At 39.9% G+C, this 15,105-nt stretch overlaps 1 protein-coding gene across 1 annotated transcript in view; it reads left to right on the top strand.

Moving 5' to 3' along the window:
• LOC118777606 (A disintegrin and metalloproteinase with thrombospondin motifs 3-like) overlaps nt 1-15,105 on the top strand; it is a 76,677-nt gene that overhangs the window by 23,746 nt on the left and 37,826 nt on the right. The window contains exons 8-12 of the mRNA XM_036528703.1: nt 6,960-7,043; nt 8,435-8,591; nt 10,499-10,604; nt 11,744-11,887; nt 14,842-14,974. Coding sequence (XP_036384596.1) covers nt 6,960-7,043; nt 8,435-8,591; nt 10,499-10,604; nt 11,744-11,887; nt 14,842-14,974 — 624 coding nt within the window. The remainder of the gene's footprint in view (nt 1-6,959; nt 7,044-8,434; nt 8,592-10,498; nt 10,605-11,743; nt 11,888-14,841; nt 14,975-15,105) is intronic.

Genomic DNA, 15,105 nt, shown 5'->3' with positions numbered 1-15,105 from the left:
GTCACTGCTGTCCTTTTGTTTTGTTTCTTCTCCCTCCTGTGACAGAGTATTGTGATTGTTTACCATTGCAATTTTCAGGTTTTTGGTACTTTTCTGGGCATGGCATATGCCAGAGGAAATCTTAGCAGGACTAGGAAGAATGTGCTACATCTGCCTGAAATGGCATTGGCTTTGTCATGCCTCATGTCTCACATTGTGGCAGCCTTATAGCCATTGATATTCTGATGTTATTGGGTAGCATGTAGACTGCAATAATGATGAGACTTTCACACGTCATCAAAATTTTAAGTTCTGGCTGACATCTAAAGTAGAAACTGAGTTTTTCTGCTGTTGCCACAGTGCAATGAAGTAGTGTGATGGTGTGATGTAAAATTGTAGTGATCTTGCGATGTTGTGGATATGACACAACTTAGTGTTATAAGAATGTATTATGAGAAGTCTTTGTGCTGAATGTACTTCACTGTGCTGATGTTATGATAAATTTTGTCTTGATGTATGGCTAGGCATTTATTTTTACATTTTATACATCAACAGCTTAAACTGATTAACAATACATCTATATCTGAGTAAAAGTTAAATAATTACATTCTCTTAAATGACTACTGCATTACAAAGGAAATAATTGTGTCCCATCAGAATATTCACACTTATATGAAAATCTGTCATCCCTCCTCAGATAAATAAATAAGTAGACAATAACTGTCTATTTTGGATAGACAGACTAATATTAGCTGTGTAATTTAAGCATATTTGGCAAGGAAAACAGCTTACATTCTCTTTTATGAGAATGATCTTCCAATTCGTTTTCATTTTGAAACCCATTAAAATATTTTTCTTGACTTCTTTATGTTCTTAAGATGCAACACTAACTGTAGTCTGAATACTTATAATTAAACTATTCAATAACAGTATTCATTCAGTAATCATTTTTTCAGTGCAGCAAGAAAAATGTGCAGGACTGTATGCTGCAAATCAGTACACATCCATTTGACAAGAATGGTAACCTGGTTTTGGTTGGAAATAATAAAACAATATTTAAAAAGGTCGCAGAGTTGGTAATTATGGCCAGATGATTTCCGTACCATGTTGGTTAGTCGAGTCGACACAGGGATAGGAGACTCTCAGAGAAATGAGGATGTTTGCTGAGTTGGATGTCCGCTGGGTTTTGAAAAGGTTCAGGTGGTAAGGCCACCTGAAGAGATGGGGTGATTCGGGGATTCTGTTGGTCTGTGCATTTTGACGTCATACATGTTGATTTACCTGGCTCTGAATTCTGTTCCATTTTGTTGCTTCTGTATTATTTATGGATGCATAAGTTCTGGCCAGTAGTTGATTGTTTGTGTTGGGCATGATCACTGAGAAGTGATGTCTGCTGTGCATTCATGTTATATAAATTCAGCTGCTGAAGGTCCACTCTGCCAGCTTTGTTTGGATGGTTGGATTAGTATCTCATGAAATTTTATATTCTTTTATCCTGTCTGCCTCACACATATTGCTGATTTTCACCAAGGTTGTCTGTAATTATTTAAACCAAAAAAGCCTCGCTACTGTGTTCTATTTTATTTCTTTTTTCAGCCATCCCTGCAATGAGCTAGTATCCCTTTATCTCATTTTTTATTTGGAATTCTTCATGATTTAGTATTTATTTTGTGCAAAATCAGTTGTTTATAAATGTAAGAGGACATTTGGCACTTGTTTAATCGTTAAACCTTTGAAAACACTGCCAGAATGTCAACCTCCATGAGCCATCTTTTCAAAAAAATGAAATAAATACTATAAAAATAATTTAAGAATAGACATTAAAAACCATTAATTTAGCTGTTTTGGTCCTGCTGAGTTAGGAGTGTCAAAGCATTGTTAATTTCATCTGGGTCCCAGTAAAAGAAAACCCAAAAAAATCAAAGAAGAGAAAGAAGTAACTAAGAGGCCTCCGCAAATACATACCACCAGAAATACTACTCTCCAGTTAGTCAAACCTATCAGTGAGAGACTTATGATGTAATGTAGTTGTTAATGATTTTATGAATAATAGCGGTATTTAAAACGTAAAATTCAACATCTTGTGAAATTACATTACATGACTGAAGCACATTGTGATAGCTTTTAACAGTGTATACTCAAAATGCACTACTGCAACATTATCTAGTTAGGCCCTGACCTTGTCATTATTTCTGAAAGTAGGATTGAGAATTGAGTAATTGAGTTGATGCTGTTTTTTTCATGTTTTTAGCTATATTTGACCAGTAGGTGTCCCTGATGGACTTCAAGAGAATGAAAGCATATGGCTCTGCTTTTAGCAAACTTAAAACGACGGCAATCTTCAACCGCAAACTTTGTAAGGAACATCTGTTTGATACACATAACATACTTTATAAATCATCATACTACAGTATGCAACCCTGCATGTTCAACATATCATGCCATTATGTACAGGTAAAGTATCTGTTTAATGCAATCTAAATAATCCACTCCGACTGACCCATAGAAAGCATTTATTAAAATGAAAACATATGCTTAAACCTATGTAAATGTTGCACTTTTGAAATAATACATCAGCCTGAAATTCAGGTCATGTTCCCCCTTGAAGGGGGGTGTTCCCGGAGCTTTCCAGTGGCTAACCCTGCACAATTAAATGCCCCTACCTTTTAATGCCTGTGGACTTGAGAGTGAAAGATTCGGTCTGAAATAGAAATGTCAGGTAATTATTGGTGCAGGGCTGGTAGCTATTAAATGGCTATGGAGTCTTGGTAATATGTGTCCACATGCCAGTGAAAAATTTAATTATCTGCTCGAGTACACCTTCCACCGTTCCCCAAAGTGAGCAACATGCTGCAGTCTGCAATAGGGGCTCTCTGCTCCACCCCCCTCCAGCTCACTGTCTGGGCTTCTGAAAGAATTTACCCACTTTCATTACATTACCCAGAGCAGGCTGGCAGGGAGTTTATCTGCAAACGCTCCAAGTTCATACCCATCATGATGCCATCAGATATCATCTAAATGATAATCACAGGGGCATTCCAGCTCCCCATGCAAAACGTGCTCTGGTAAAAAGGTACACCTGTCAGAGGGAGAGAGAGAGACCAGGGAGTAAGCGCAGGGCTAGGTGGATGCAGTCTGTCCTCTCCCCCCCCCCCCCCCCCCCCCCCCCCCCCCCCGTTGCTGACAGCGGAAACATGCAGTTAATGGACATGTCTGGCAACCTGTATCTTTCACACTGAGTGATGTGCTATGATAGCATGTTAGCCTAAAATTGATATGCCCAAAGAAGAACATAAGCTTCTCTGAAACTGATAGCAGTGCTTTTTATAGTTGTATTTTGAGGTTGTTTCTTTTAAGTTTTTCTCTATTGCTTGTATGTATTGTTAGCAGCTATAGTATAAGACTGCAACTTCAGTGATCCATTGATTACAAAAGCATTATCTGAACTTTTAATCATTTTTGGTCCTCTTCACACAGTTAGAACACTGAAAATTGAGTGGGGTAGGGGTAGTGGTAGGGTTACGGGGTCAGGGTAGGGGTAGGAGTAGGAGTAGGGGTTGTGGAAGGGTTGGGGGTCAGGGTAGTGGTAGGGTTGGGGGTAGAGGTAGGCATGGTGGTCAGGGTCAGGGTAAGGGTAGGGATGAGGATCAGGGTAGGGGTAGGAATGGGGGTAGAGTTAAGAGTAGGGGTAAGAGGTAAGGGTAGGGTCAGGATGCTTGAATGTAAGGTGGGACAGTTGGCCAAGGATTTCTAAGGTGAACATGATATGCAGCAGATAAAATAAGGGCAAAAATCATAGATCATGTATTCAACTGTTAAATGACAGTTGATAGTGGGAAAAGTGAAGCAGGGGCAACAGTTGCCTCATCTTCATATGGGACAATGTGAGGTTCCACCCCAGTGCAGTGGCTGCAAGCCCACCAAGGATATCAATGTATCTGCCACTTTAGTCACAGTTCCTCAATGTAGCTGAAGATTTTGTTTTTTTGGTGATGGAAAGTTCGTGACCATAGGTCACACTCACTGAGGCCATGGACCTACCCTGTACTGACATTATTGCAGAGGCATGACAAACTTGGATTTGCCAAGTTTGACAAAGCCTTTTCTCAAAGGTGTCTGGCCAGGCAGACTATTATGGTAGATGTGAAATGAAGGTAGGTGATTGAAAAGTAGGTGTATGAGAATCTATGGCCTAATGCAAATGGCAGGGAAAATTCAGCATAGTACATATTTATGCATTGTAGATAGCTGCCTTCAATGTTTTGTTAATTGTATTTTCACTGTTTTCTATCATGACTGAAAATTATTGCAGTTGTAAATTTTATTTACTTTTTTTCTAAAAGAAGCTTTTTTCTAAAAGAAGTTTTCTTTTTGCCATCGCTAGTGAAGAATTTTTATGGTATTATTTTCTTTTTAGATACGACAAGTATGTTTACTTTTGAGGGCACAATAAAATTTTCAACATGCCTTTATTGCTTTGTAAACTGAAACTTAAATTTTAAAATCAGCACTGTTGTGTCTAACAATCCACCTGAACAAGCAGGTGGAATAGGCTGTCATCTTCTAAAAAGGTTAGCTGTAATGGCATGCACCCCCTCCCTTCCCAAAGGAGGGTCTGAAGTCAATTCATGTGCTTTTTTCAGCTTTTTATCTGAAAACAGATAAGCCCTTCAGATTACTTTGAGAAAAGAATACGCACCTCTCCGTTACGTATGCCAGCTGAATTCTTTTCATTGCCATCAAACGCATAGGCAGTGAAAGAAAGAATAGAACTCACTGGGATGACATTCTGGACATTCTGGGAATGCCGCATCTCAGCAATGTGAAACAGGATGCAGACAATTCTAAAAAAAGAAGCCGGAAGTGTGACGTGTTGCTAGGCTGTGTTTCACACTTTGAGTGAAGGGACGGCTCGCAGCTTTTTGACACACCCCCCCGGAGAGGAACATCAGAGCCACTGTTGATAAAGCGTGTATCCGGCGGTGGCGTTTCATCTCGGACTGTGTGCTCAGAGAGGGGACCGAGTAATGACAAATGACGGGTACATCCCTGCCTTTCCTGTTTTGGACAGACACACAATGAGCTCACCCTTCACCGCTACAATTGCGTAACACCAGAAAAAAAGGATTAATGCATTTCCCAATCAACACTAGGAGACAGCAGGTTTACAGCTGTGGGTCCTGGTACAGTGTGATTGCAGTTTAGGTACAGAGGTGGGTTATTTTTGGACTATCCAAATGGAAATAACAATATTTTAGTATTATTGTATGTTTTATGTCATCATTGATGAAGCAGAATGTTGATGGAAGATCCTACCATGGTTCGGTATATGATGTGTTCTCAAGATTTTCATCACTCTTTCTTTTAATTCTCAATGAGAACTGAAAATAAACCTTTCCAAGCATTACATTACATTACATGCATTTAGCTGATGCTCTTATTCAGAGCAACAGCACAATAGAAGATAAGCATATCCGTTCAGTTAAGCACTTGGAAGTGCCTTTCTTGTCCTTCCAGTACACAGCATTTTACTCATCAGGCCTTTTTCTGGTCGAGTCCAGTCCTTCAGAGCCAATGATCAGTGTTCTTCGCCAGTACTGTTACAAAGCAGTGCAAATCCCATCGGGTTGAGAGGTGTGCACATGAGAATGCTGTTTCAATCCATGTTATCATCTCCCATTGGCAGAAAGAGAAAAAAATGAGGCAAAGCAGAATGAGGAGGACAACCTGAGCTGAAGCAGAGGAACATCAAAGCACATTGCCTTCAGAACATCAGTGATAATCATATAAATAAAGAAAAGTTGCGTAGACAGGACTGTAGGCTGGATAATTGGATTTATGTGCAGTATGTACAGTGTGTGTGTGTGTGGGGGGGGGGGGGGGTGGGGCGGGGGGGGTGACAGGCGTTAAACTCTTAAGTGTGTTGATGCTGGCAGTAGGAAGCTGTGTGCAGGCAGACCGTTGTCTCCCCCCTGTGAATGCGTATTTCTTCCAGAGTACAATCTCGTCCTTACGTACAGTGCTCTGCATATGGGCTGAAGCCAATGCAGTAAATCCATGCATAATTAATGATGATTAAAAGCCAATGATGGCAGTGTTTCTAGAGAGGAAAAAGATTCTTCACTGTGGCATTTTGCTATCATGCATTTGTTTCATTTTGCCACAACAATGGCACAAAATAACGCCCACATGCTTCTAATATAGTTTATGACGAGTGTATAGGAGAGATGTGTGAGTAACTGTGGAAGGAGCTACTGTAAGACATTGTGGGAGAGTTCCATTTGAACTGGTGAGAGATGACCCTTTCCACACACTGTCTCACCTGTTTCTCTAATCCTTCCAACTAATAGCCTTTTAGAAAGCAGCAATTTAGTGCTTTATAGAGTAGCGGTCTCCTGTATGCTCCTGAGAGGACTCTGAGGGCTCCCCTGGCTCACGGGCTGTGTCTCTGCTCTGCTCACTTCTCTTTGGGTTTCTGTTAAGGTGCAGCAGTGAGAAAAAGATTTGGGCAGATCAAAGAGTGTGCCCTCACAAACACTACTGCATCATGGACTTGCATGTTATACAGCATTATGCACTGTTCATAGTTGTTGCCAAATGTGTTGTTATTGTCTCATTTTTAATTTATGATTTTTATTTTTTCAGGTTCAGTCGCTAATTGCATGGCATGTTGAGATACAGTATATGGTCCTTTATGGGATCTTACATCAGTTAAATTGTCTGAAGATAAAAGAAGCCAAGAGCATCATATTAAATTAGTCTGGCAATTAAAATCCACAAGAGAACTTGAATATTTCAGTATTACAATTACACAATGATATTATTACTGTACATGGGTTCTGTGTGTGTGTGTGTGTGTGTGTGTGTGTGTGTGTGTGTGTGTGTGTGTGTGTGTGTGTGTGTGTGTGTGTGTCTTTGGGTGTGTTGTGGTCATCACTCACGCTATTCATGCCATAATCTTCTTATGTGGTTCCTACCAGGTGAATGAAATTTACCATGATGAGTCACTGGGTGTCCATATAAACATTGTCCTCGTGAGAATGATCATGCTTGGATACACAAAGGTGAGATCTTTATTAAAAGTACTGCATAAAAAGTCTTAAGAGTTCAGAGTCATTTATTCAGCCACTTACAGCAGTGAGAGCAGCCAGAGCTTCATCCAACATATAGTACTATTAAAAATCTTGGACACAACATTTATTCTTTATTTTTACTATTTTCTGCATTTTAGAATAATAGTAAAGACATCAAAACTATGAGATAACGCAAATAGAATTATGCAGTGACTGAAAGAGTATTAAACAAATCAAAACTGTCTTATATTTTAGATTGTTCAAAGTAGCCAAAAATATTTTTAAAAAAATATTTTTTGAAAGAAATTCATACATAAGCACTGACTTCACTATTTATTTTTAAGAAAAGCATTTAAGCATAAGTCTTTACATCAAAATATCTTTGAATGCATGTTTCCCATTATCTTAATCAGGTTTGTCCAAGCTTTTGACTGGGACTGTATATAATGTACCTTCATGTAAATACACATAACATACTCATTGCCAGGCAGCACTTGTTGCTAAGCTGCATCTGTCTTCTACATTGGTATTCCAGTTTACAGATTGAAGGATATAGTAGCATCTAACAGAAAAGGATCAGAAAACTTGAAGCATTACGAAATAAGACATGAAGTTGAATTGCATAGCTACATAGGAAATGCATAAAAACATTTACCAACAAATACCAATGTCGTGGCATGTCGTGGATTTGTGCACATTATTCACAAAATTATCCAATTGGAAAGGCCAAAATGTCCAGATACAGCAGTAATGAAATTCAAGATTCAGACAGGAACAGCGGTGCCATGCTGCTGTACATGCAACACAGCCAGAATTACAACTTGAAAGCGCTGCTGAAGCAAAACTGAAGAAATAATGCCTGATAATTAATGAATAGCTGTCCCTAAGAATAAAATCCCCTCAGGGGTGGAATGCTTCATGGACAGATTAAATAGCTGATTGACTTAGCCACAGCATGCTAAATATACCAGTGCATTGTGCAGAATGCAGGAGCACACATCTGTCTCAGTTTGCAAACCAGGTGTTGCTGCAGCAGAGTGGATTTTGCCTTGGTGAACTCTGAATGCCCTCTAGTACTCTTTTGCTGGGGTTTAGCTGGTGTTAGTAATGACAGTAAGTGGTTGGTTCTAAGCATGCAAAATATATCTGTATGGAGCACACTTCTCCAGGAGATTTTTTTTCTGCTTGCCATTACACTAATGACATAAAAGAAACTGCAGGAGTGTCATTAACATTAAGACACGCATAGCAACTGAAGGGAATACTGATAACTGCTGTACTGAATATCAAAGAGGGTATATGTTACAGGCTGTTGTTACCTTAGGGCTGAATGGCACTGGGTCTAATGCAGTCTGTTGAAGATTCAGTATGTTGCCCCCCAGTCTGTCAGCCTCATCGAGAGAGGGAACCCCTCGCGGAGCCTGGATAATGTCTGTCACTGGGCGTTCCTCCAGCAGAAGGCTGATCCACAGCACCCCGAGCACCACGACCACGCCATCTTCCTCACCCGCCAGAGTTTCGGCCCCACCCTCATGCAAGGTAGGCTGGTGTGCCTGCATGTGCCATAAGCTTCCCTACCCTCCAGCCTGAGAGTGAGGTCACTTCCTGTCTTCATCAAAGCACATAGACATGGGTAGTGTTTTTAACTGTCCATACGTGTCTCCTGCACCTTGTCAGTACTCTGTCCTGATATAGAGCACCTCTCATTTTTTCATCTGGACGGTTGATCTGGGGCTTTATGAGCCAGGGAAATGGGACCTTCCAAAAGAGTGGATTTTCTAAAGAAGGCTTAGCTCACAATTATGGCTCCGTTCCAAATTCTGCAACCAAATTCCCTCTAGGACAAGTTATTTGATGTGGAAAAGAGAAATGAGAAGGAAAGTAAAAAGGGAGGCATGACTCAGAGAGAAAAGACAACAAATAGGAAAACATAAATTCATTGCGGTTGAGAAATGAACAGCCTTTGGATAAAGCCTCATATCACTCTGACAAATAATTCTTTTTGCCTTTCAGTGAACATCTGTATTTATGTTTAACACTGGGAACAAACGGGCATATTTATTATATGTTTTATTTTACAATATGTACATTTAAAGGAGATGTTTTGAAATCCCTTCACTAATGTAAACAGTAAACACACAGATCAAGTGATGCATATCCACAGACTGCTAGTAATTCCAGGTAGGTACCAGATAATTCTAAGAAAGCCCTTTGGAATAATCTTCTTTAATAATAAACATATACCCTGGCTTTGACAACAATGCGGTCTTAAAAAATTATGAGCCGCAGTGCACTCAAGGTCCTCTCCCAAATTAATCCCTCTGGAAAACTCTGAAAATGATCCTGCAATCACAATTGTGTAGCCTACAGCAAATCAGAGTTGATTGGTATGGTGTATTGAGCCAGTAATGGGTTGCCTATGAAGTGGCGATACTGTGACAGGACTTCTGATTCTCTCATTCTGAATCAGAAAACCTTTTTACTGATGGCACCGTGAGCCTCAATTCGACTCTTACTACCTGAATAGAATCAGAGTGCTATGGAACCTTATGATTACTTCATAATGAATCTAATAAAATTGTAAAACAATCACTGTGTTTCAGGAAAAAACTATATTAGATGATATATTTAGAAAGGAAACTGTATATGATATCACCTGTTTTATTGTCAATGTTTAACCTACCAAAAATGTGTGTGTATATAAGTTTCTATACAATATTTCATTGACCCATTGATTGGTAGAAGCAACAAAGCCATGGCTGTGGTTTAAATCAGTTACAGTATGTCTAGAGAGGCTCTGTACCTGAAGAGAGCACTTCATAGCCCAACATTACGAACAATTAAAAGGCTGCTGGTTCGATTCCCCCCTAGAGCACTGCTGTTGTACCCTTGGGCAAGGTACTTAACCTGCAAATGCCTCATTAAATATCCAGCTGTATAAAAGGATAACTTTGTAACCTGCTGTCTCTGGATAAGAGCATCTGCTAAATGATAATAATGTGATGTAATATAATGTAACAGTGGTTTGAATTGGCCACGGGGTGTCTGTACTCTCATGTCTGAGTTGAGAGACTTCAGTGGGATGCTGGCTTAGTCAGTTGGACAGCCCTAGAGTGCCTTATGAGGCTAGGGCACTGTATGCACCCCATTAATGAAGTGATAGGCTCTTATGAAGCTGATAATTCAGCATTAGTCTGCAAGTCTGCATTTGTCTGATAAAGGTAAACCAGCTCTGAATATGTTGTTCATGGACTGAGGAGGAATATTATTAACAGGAATATGACTTGAGCAAAGTACTAAATATTCTGCTTTATAAATGGATAGTGTTTTGAAAAGGTAAGGTATGTGCAGTGCCCTTGATAAGGCCTTCTGCCAAGCATATTAAAAATGTAATAAAGAATTAATATTGGTTTAATCATTAATAAATGATGGTAATGTTTTCTCAGGATACGCCCCAGTGACAGGGATGTGCCATCCTGTCCGGAGCTGCACCCTCAACCATGAAGATGGCTTCTCCTCCGCCTTCGTGGTGGCCCACGAGACCGGACACGTGTGAGTCACCTGGCACATGTGTGTGCGTAACATGCTATCACCTGGCACAGCTGCAGGCAGCACAGCAGTGAGCCTGTGGGACCACTGAACAGCACTTAGCACTCAGCTCTCAGCTTTGGACCATACGCAGCACCCTCTCAGGCTTAACAAACACTCGCACAAACACTGATTACTGTCATTATAATTTCATAGGGCAAAGGAATTCTTCACGACAGGTGAGTGAGCGATCCAGGTGCCAGGTCACACGCTAACGTCTCAGAGGAATGCAGGTGCAGTGACCCCCTGCTGTTTTTTCTCAGATTTTGTTTGCCAAAACTTCACTATTCTTTTTGAAGCTCTGCTCTTTACCAAAATGCTTCATTTGTGCTGAATGTGTGCCTGGCAGCATTCAGTATTCAGTATTAGAAAGATGGATGGTGTCAAGCGCAAGTCATTTAGAAAATCACTTGCAAATGGTCCTCATTGGGTCCATGTATGGAATGCTAACTCACATTCACTCATATTATTCATATTGTGAGCCTTGGGAGAAACATCCTGCTGTGTTTTGACAGCTTGAAAATGACTTTTATTTTCACCTACCCGATGTGAGTAAATTAGTTCTTTGTAATAATGGGAAACCCTACCTGATGGAACAGTGGAACTACCTCAGCGTTTTGCCTTGCGTCTATCCATGATATTACTTCATAAATCTTAACCCTATGTTCAAATATCATCTATCACTTGTGTGACAGAGTCACAGCACTGCAAAGTGCTCGGCACATAAATATGTTTCCTTGGGACACCTGTAAGTTTTAGAAATTGCAGTAATCGTTATCTGCTTGGCAGATGCCTGTTGCCAGAGCAGCCTGCAGTGCTATACATCCCATAGCTCATTCAAACAGCAAAATTGTGACTGGTGCAATAGAGACACAGCACCTTGCACATGGGCACACCAACAGTGTCGTACACAGGACTATCTTTTGTGCTGTACGAGCATCTTTTGTGCTCGTACAACTCCACTCAGGAAATAAGAGGAATAACATCAAATCTGTACCATGAAACACACTTATGAGAAAGTTTTTCTTTTCCCACAGACTAAGGCTTTAGAGTTGTCATGAGTGATTAAGAGGAAGTGATGTAATGTAGCTTTAATCTGATAGGCTGGGGATGGAGCACGATGGGCAGGGGAACCGCTGTGGTGATGAGACGGCGATGGGCAGTGTGATGGCCCCCCTGGTGCAGGCCGCCTTCCACCGCTACCACTGGTCCATCTGCAGTGGCCAGGAGCTCCGGAGGCACATCCAGTGAGTTCCGCCATGGGCCTGTAACTGTGGATGTACCACAATCAGCCTCACTCAGAACCTCTGATGATAGGGACCTATAAAAAGCACAGGATAATCTACACATTGTGACAAATATTACCATGACAACGGCATCTTCTAACAGATATTTGCAATTAAAATGTGCAAGGCCTCTTTGAGCACAGAACAATAACTCAAGAGTAAGAATCTTTCTTTCTTTGTTGCAAAACGTTAGAGGCAAAGGATTCTTTGCATGCCCTTGCATAGTATATTGAAAGGAGTATTACACAAAAGACAAACTCAAAATGTGGTTTGTCAGGCTCTGGTCTTAGATGGAAATGCCGTTCATGTGTAAAGTGTTTCAGGGTTGTTTTTACATCATGTAGTGTGGGTTATGTGGGTTCCTCTTTGTTTTTGGTGCCTTTCTCTGAATGGCAGCAGTGACATTAGATGCATGCAGGACTTTTTCTTTTGACCGTACAGATGAAAGGCCATACTTGTGCTGATTACACGTTTGTGGCTTGTTGTTGGAATCAGCAGGTGTAATTATGCATTATCTCTCATTTCTCAAGGATTAAAGCAGTCCGAGGGTCTTTTTCTAGTCTCTAAAAGGTTTTGTTTGTACCTCCAAATAATAATATTTGAAGCATCAGAATTACTTGATACCCACAATAGTCTTTTGGTCAGAGAATCTTTGGTTTGAAGTTTCTCCAAGTTGGACCAGACTAAAACCTCAGAAATGCTGAGAAGATCAGGGGAAATTTAATTAAAAATATATTCTAGGTCCTTTCTCCAAGGCAAAAGAGAAGCCAGTTGAAATAATCTATTTAATCCGGTCTGAAGCTCAGAGTGAAAAATAAAAGCAGATAGGCTCTGTTACTATCAAGATGAAAGTGCTTGATTTGAATACCTTCGTGAATACATATAGAGAGCTATCTAATTTGGAAAGTGTTTTTTTAGTCAAAATGGAAACTGTAATTACTTCCACAGGTAAGATATCAACAATTCATAGAATACCTAGGCATGGCTTTTCTCTGGGTGCTTTCTGTGTCCAAAAACGGTCCAGTTCAGTCTACCCAACCTGAATCCTCAACTCAACCACTGTGAGAAAAAGGCTAAAACTGATCCAAGGTCTGTGCTTTGGGACAGAGTCAATACGCAACACAGCACCCATGTCATTATTTAAACAACATTTAAAGGTTGTTGGTTCTGTGAATGTGATTAGTTGTGTGTCCAGCTGACATCATTGCTTTTAATCCCCCATCTACAAGGTGCAAGTAATTCCAGGTAAGACTATTTGAAACCACCATGTTTTCATTTTGACTTCATTTTGACATCAGCACTACAGTGGGTTAGACTGCCATCTAAAATGAGAACAGCAGCACTTTTTGGCAGTGAGGAGGTTTAGTGGTATGATGACATCATAGAGCCTATAAAATGTGAGCTTTTATCAGGACAATGATGCCATTCTTTTGTTTGCAAGTTCTGTTGCATATTCAGGTTAATGTGTTTTTTAAAACGGTTGTGCGTGTCGGCAGATTAGCTTGCATACACCTCCTTGTAAAAGTGATAGACTGATGTCAGAAGTTACAATAGATGTCAATGCCAGGTAATCTACAGTAGGTCTCCCTGATTACTGCTCAGCATCTGAGTGCATGGAATGAAATAAGTCATTGTGGTTAAACTGTAGACTTAAGGAGCTGATGCATTAGAGAGAAGTTAATACCGGCACTGTGTGATCAGAAAGGGCGATGCTCTCACACACACACACACACACACACACACACACACACACACACACACACACACACACACACACACACAGATCAGGTGGAAGGCTAACCACTGTGCTGTTGCTGGTCAGCTGGCTGGCTGGCTTTGTTAGCGAGCTTGATAACTACGTATGTACCTAGTTACTTTGATGCAAATGCTACCTGCGTTATTTTTGTAGTTCAGTGCAATGGAAGCAAATATGTTCAGAAAAAAATAAACATGGATCGGAATACAGTTATTACACTAAACTGTTGTGGTTCGGATTAGGATATAAATTATGTTTTCAGATCATTTGAATTGACATTAATTGAATTGACATCTCTCTGTAGCTGATCACTAGCTAGCTGCATACAGTAGAAGATCGCTGAGAGACCACAATATGCATTTATACATGTTCTTTATATTTTTTGCACCTAGATATAGAAAATTACCAGCAACTGAGAGCTGAAAGTAAACATCCTAATCACTCCTTTATTTATTTAGCCACGGCCTTCCAATAGCGCGTTTTTATCTTTTTATCAAATTGTTCCTTTGAAAGAATTCTGGAACTGGTTAGACTTCTGAGCTTCTGAGAATGTCATTGTCTTGACACTTACAGATCACTTACAGTCCAGCTTGATTTGTGCTTCTGTACCTAGTAACTATTACTGACCTGAAATGAGGATTGGTTAAGAAGTAAAAATGTGATGATTATTGTGTTATACAGTATGTTTCTTACCACAATCAAATAAAGATTTTAGTGTTTGTAGCATATCAAGGGTTTCAGCCACTCAATTAGTTACAGGCTTTTCACTCAAGTGGAGAAGAATCAGGTAATCCTATAAAAAAACAGGCAGGATTTTTTAAGGATTTATGAGATTCTGCTGCACTGAAAAGGGCTTATATACTGACTTATACTCTTACTCTTATAGACTTATAAATAATGTAATATACTGCTTGTAATGAAAAATCACATAAAATAAACATGACAATATCCTTTGGGGTGGACAAATTCTGAAATAAACAAAAGGGAGTTGGGCAGTCACAGATCAGGAAATGGAGCTCATTCTTGTATATTATTATAATAAAAAAAAAATGCCTTGCTCTTTTGAACCTTGAAGCTTGAATTTTAATAATAATTTTGCTTCTATGTAGGGGAAAGAAACCCTTCCAATAGAGCTTGATTCACTTGTGTTTGCTCGTAGCACCTATGAATGTCTACTTGATGATCCCTTCAACCATGATTGGCCTGTACTCCCTGAGCTCCCTGGAGTCAGCTATTCGATGAATGATCAGTGTCGGTTTGACTTTGGAGTGGGGTACAAAGTCTGTACATCGGTAAGTACCGACAGACAGCATCGTAAGAAGTTTATTATTTCAATCAAATCAGGATAATACTGTGTAATTTGAATTTCCAAAAATCTTATTTCAGGGACTGTGAATTGAGGTACGCCAGAAGTACTTCATGC

Source organism: Megalops cyprinoides, chromosome 5 (assembly GCF_013368585.1).
Source record: "Megalops cyprinoides isolate fMegCyp1 chromosome 5, fMegCyp1.pri, whole genome shotgun sequence".
Lineage (NCBI taxonomy): Eukaryota > Metazoa > Chordata > Actinopteri > Elopiformes > Megalopidae > Megalops > Megalops cyprinoides.
Note: the sequence above shows the minus strand (reverse complement) of the source record. Positions and strands in the feature narration are given on the sequence as shown.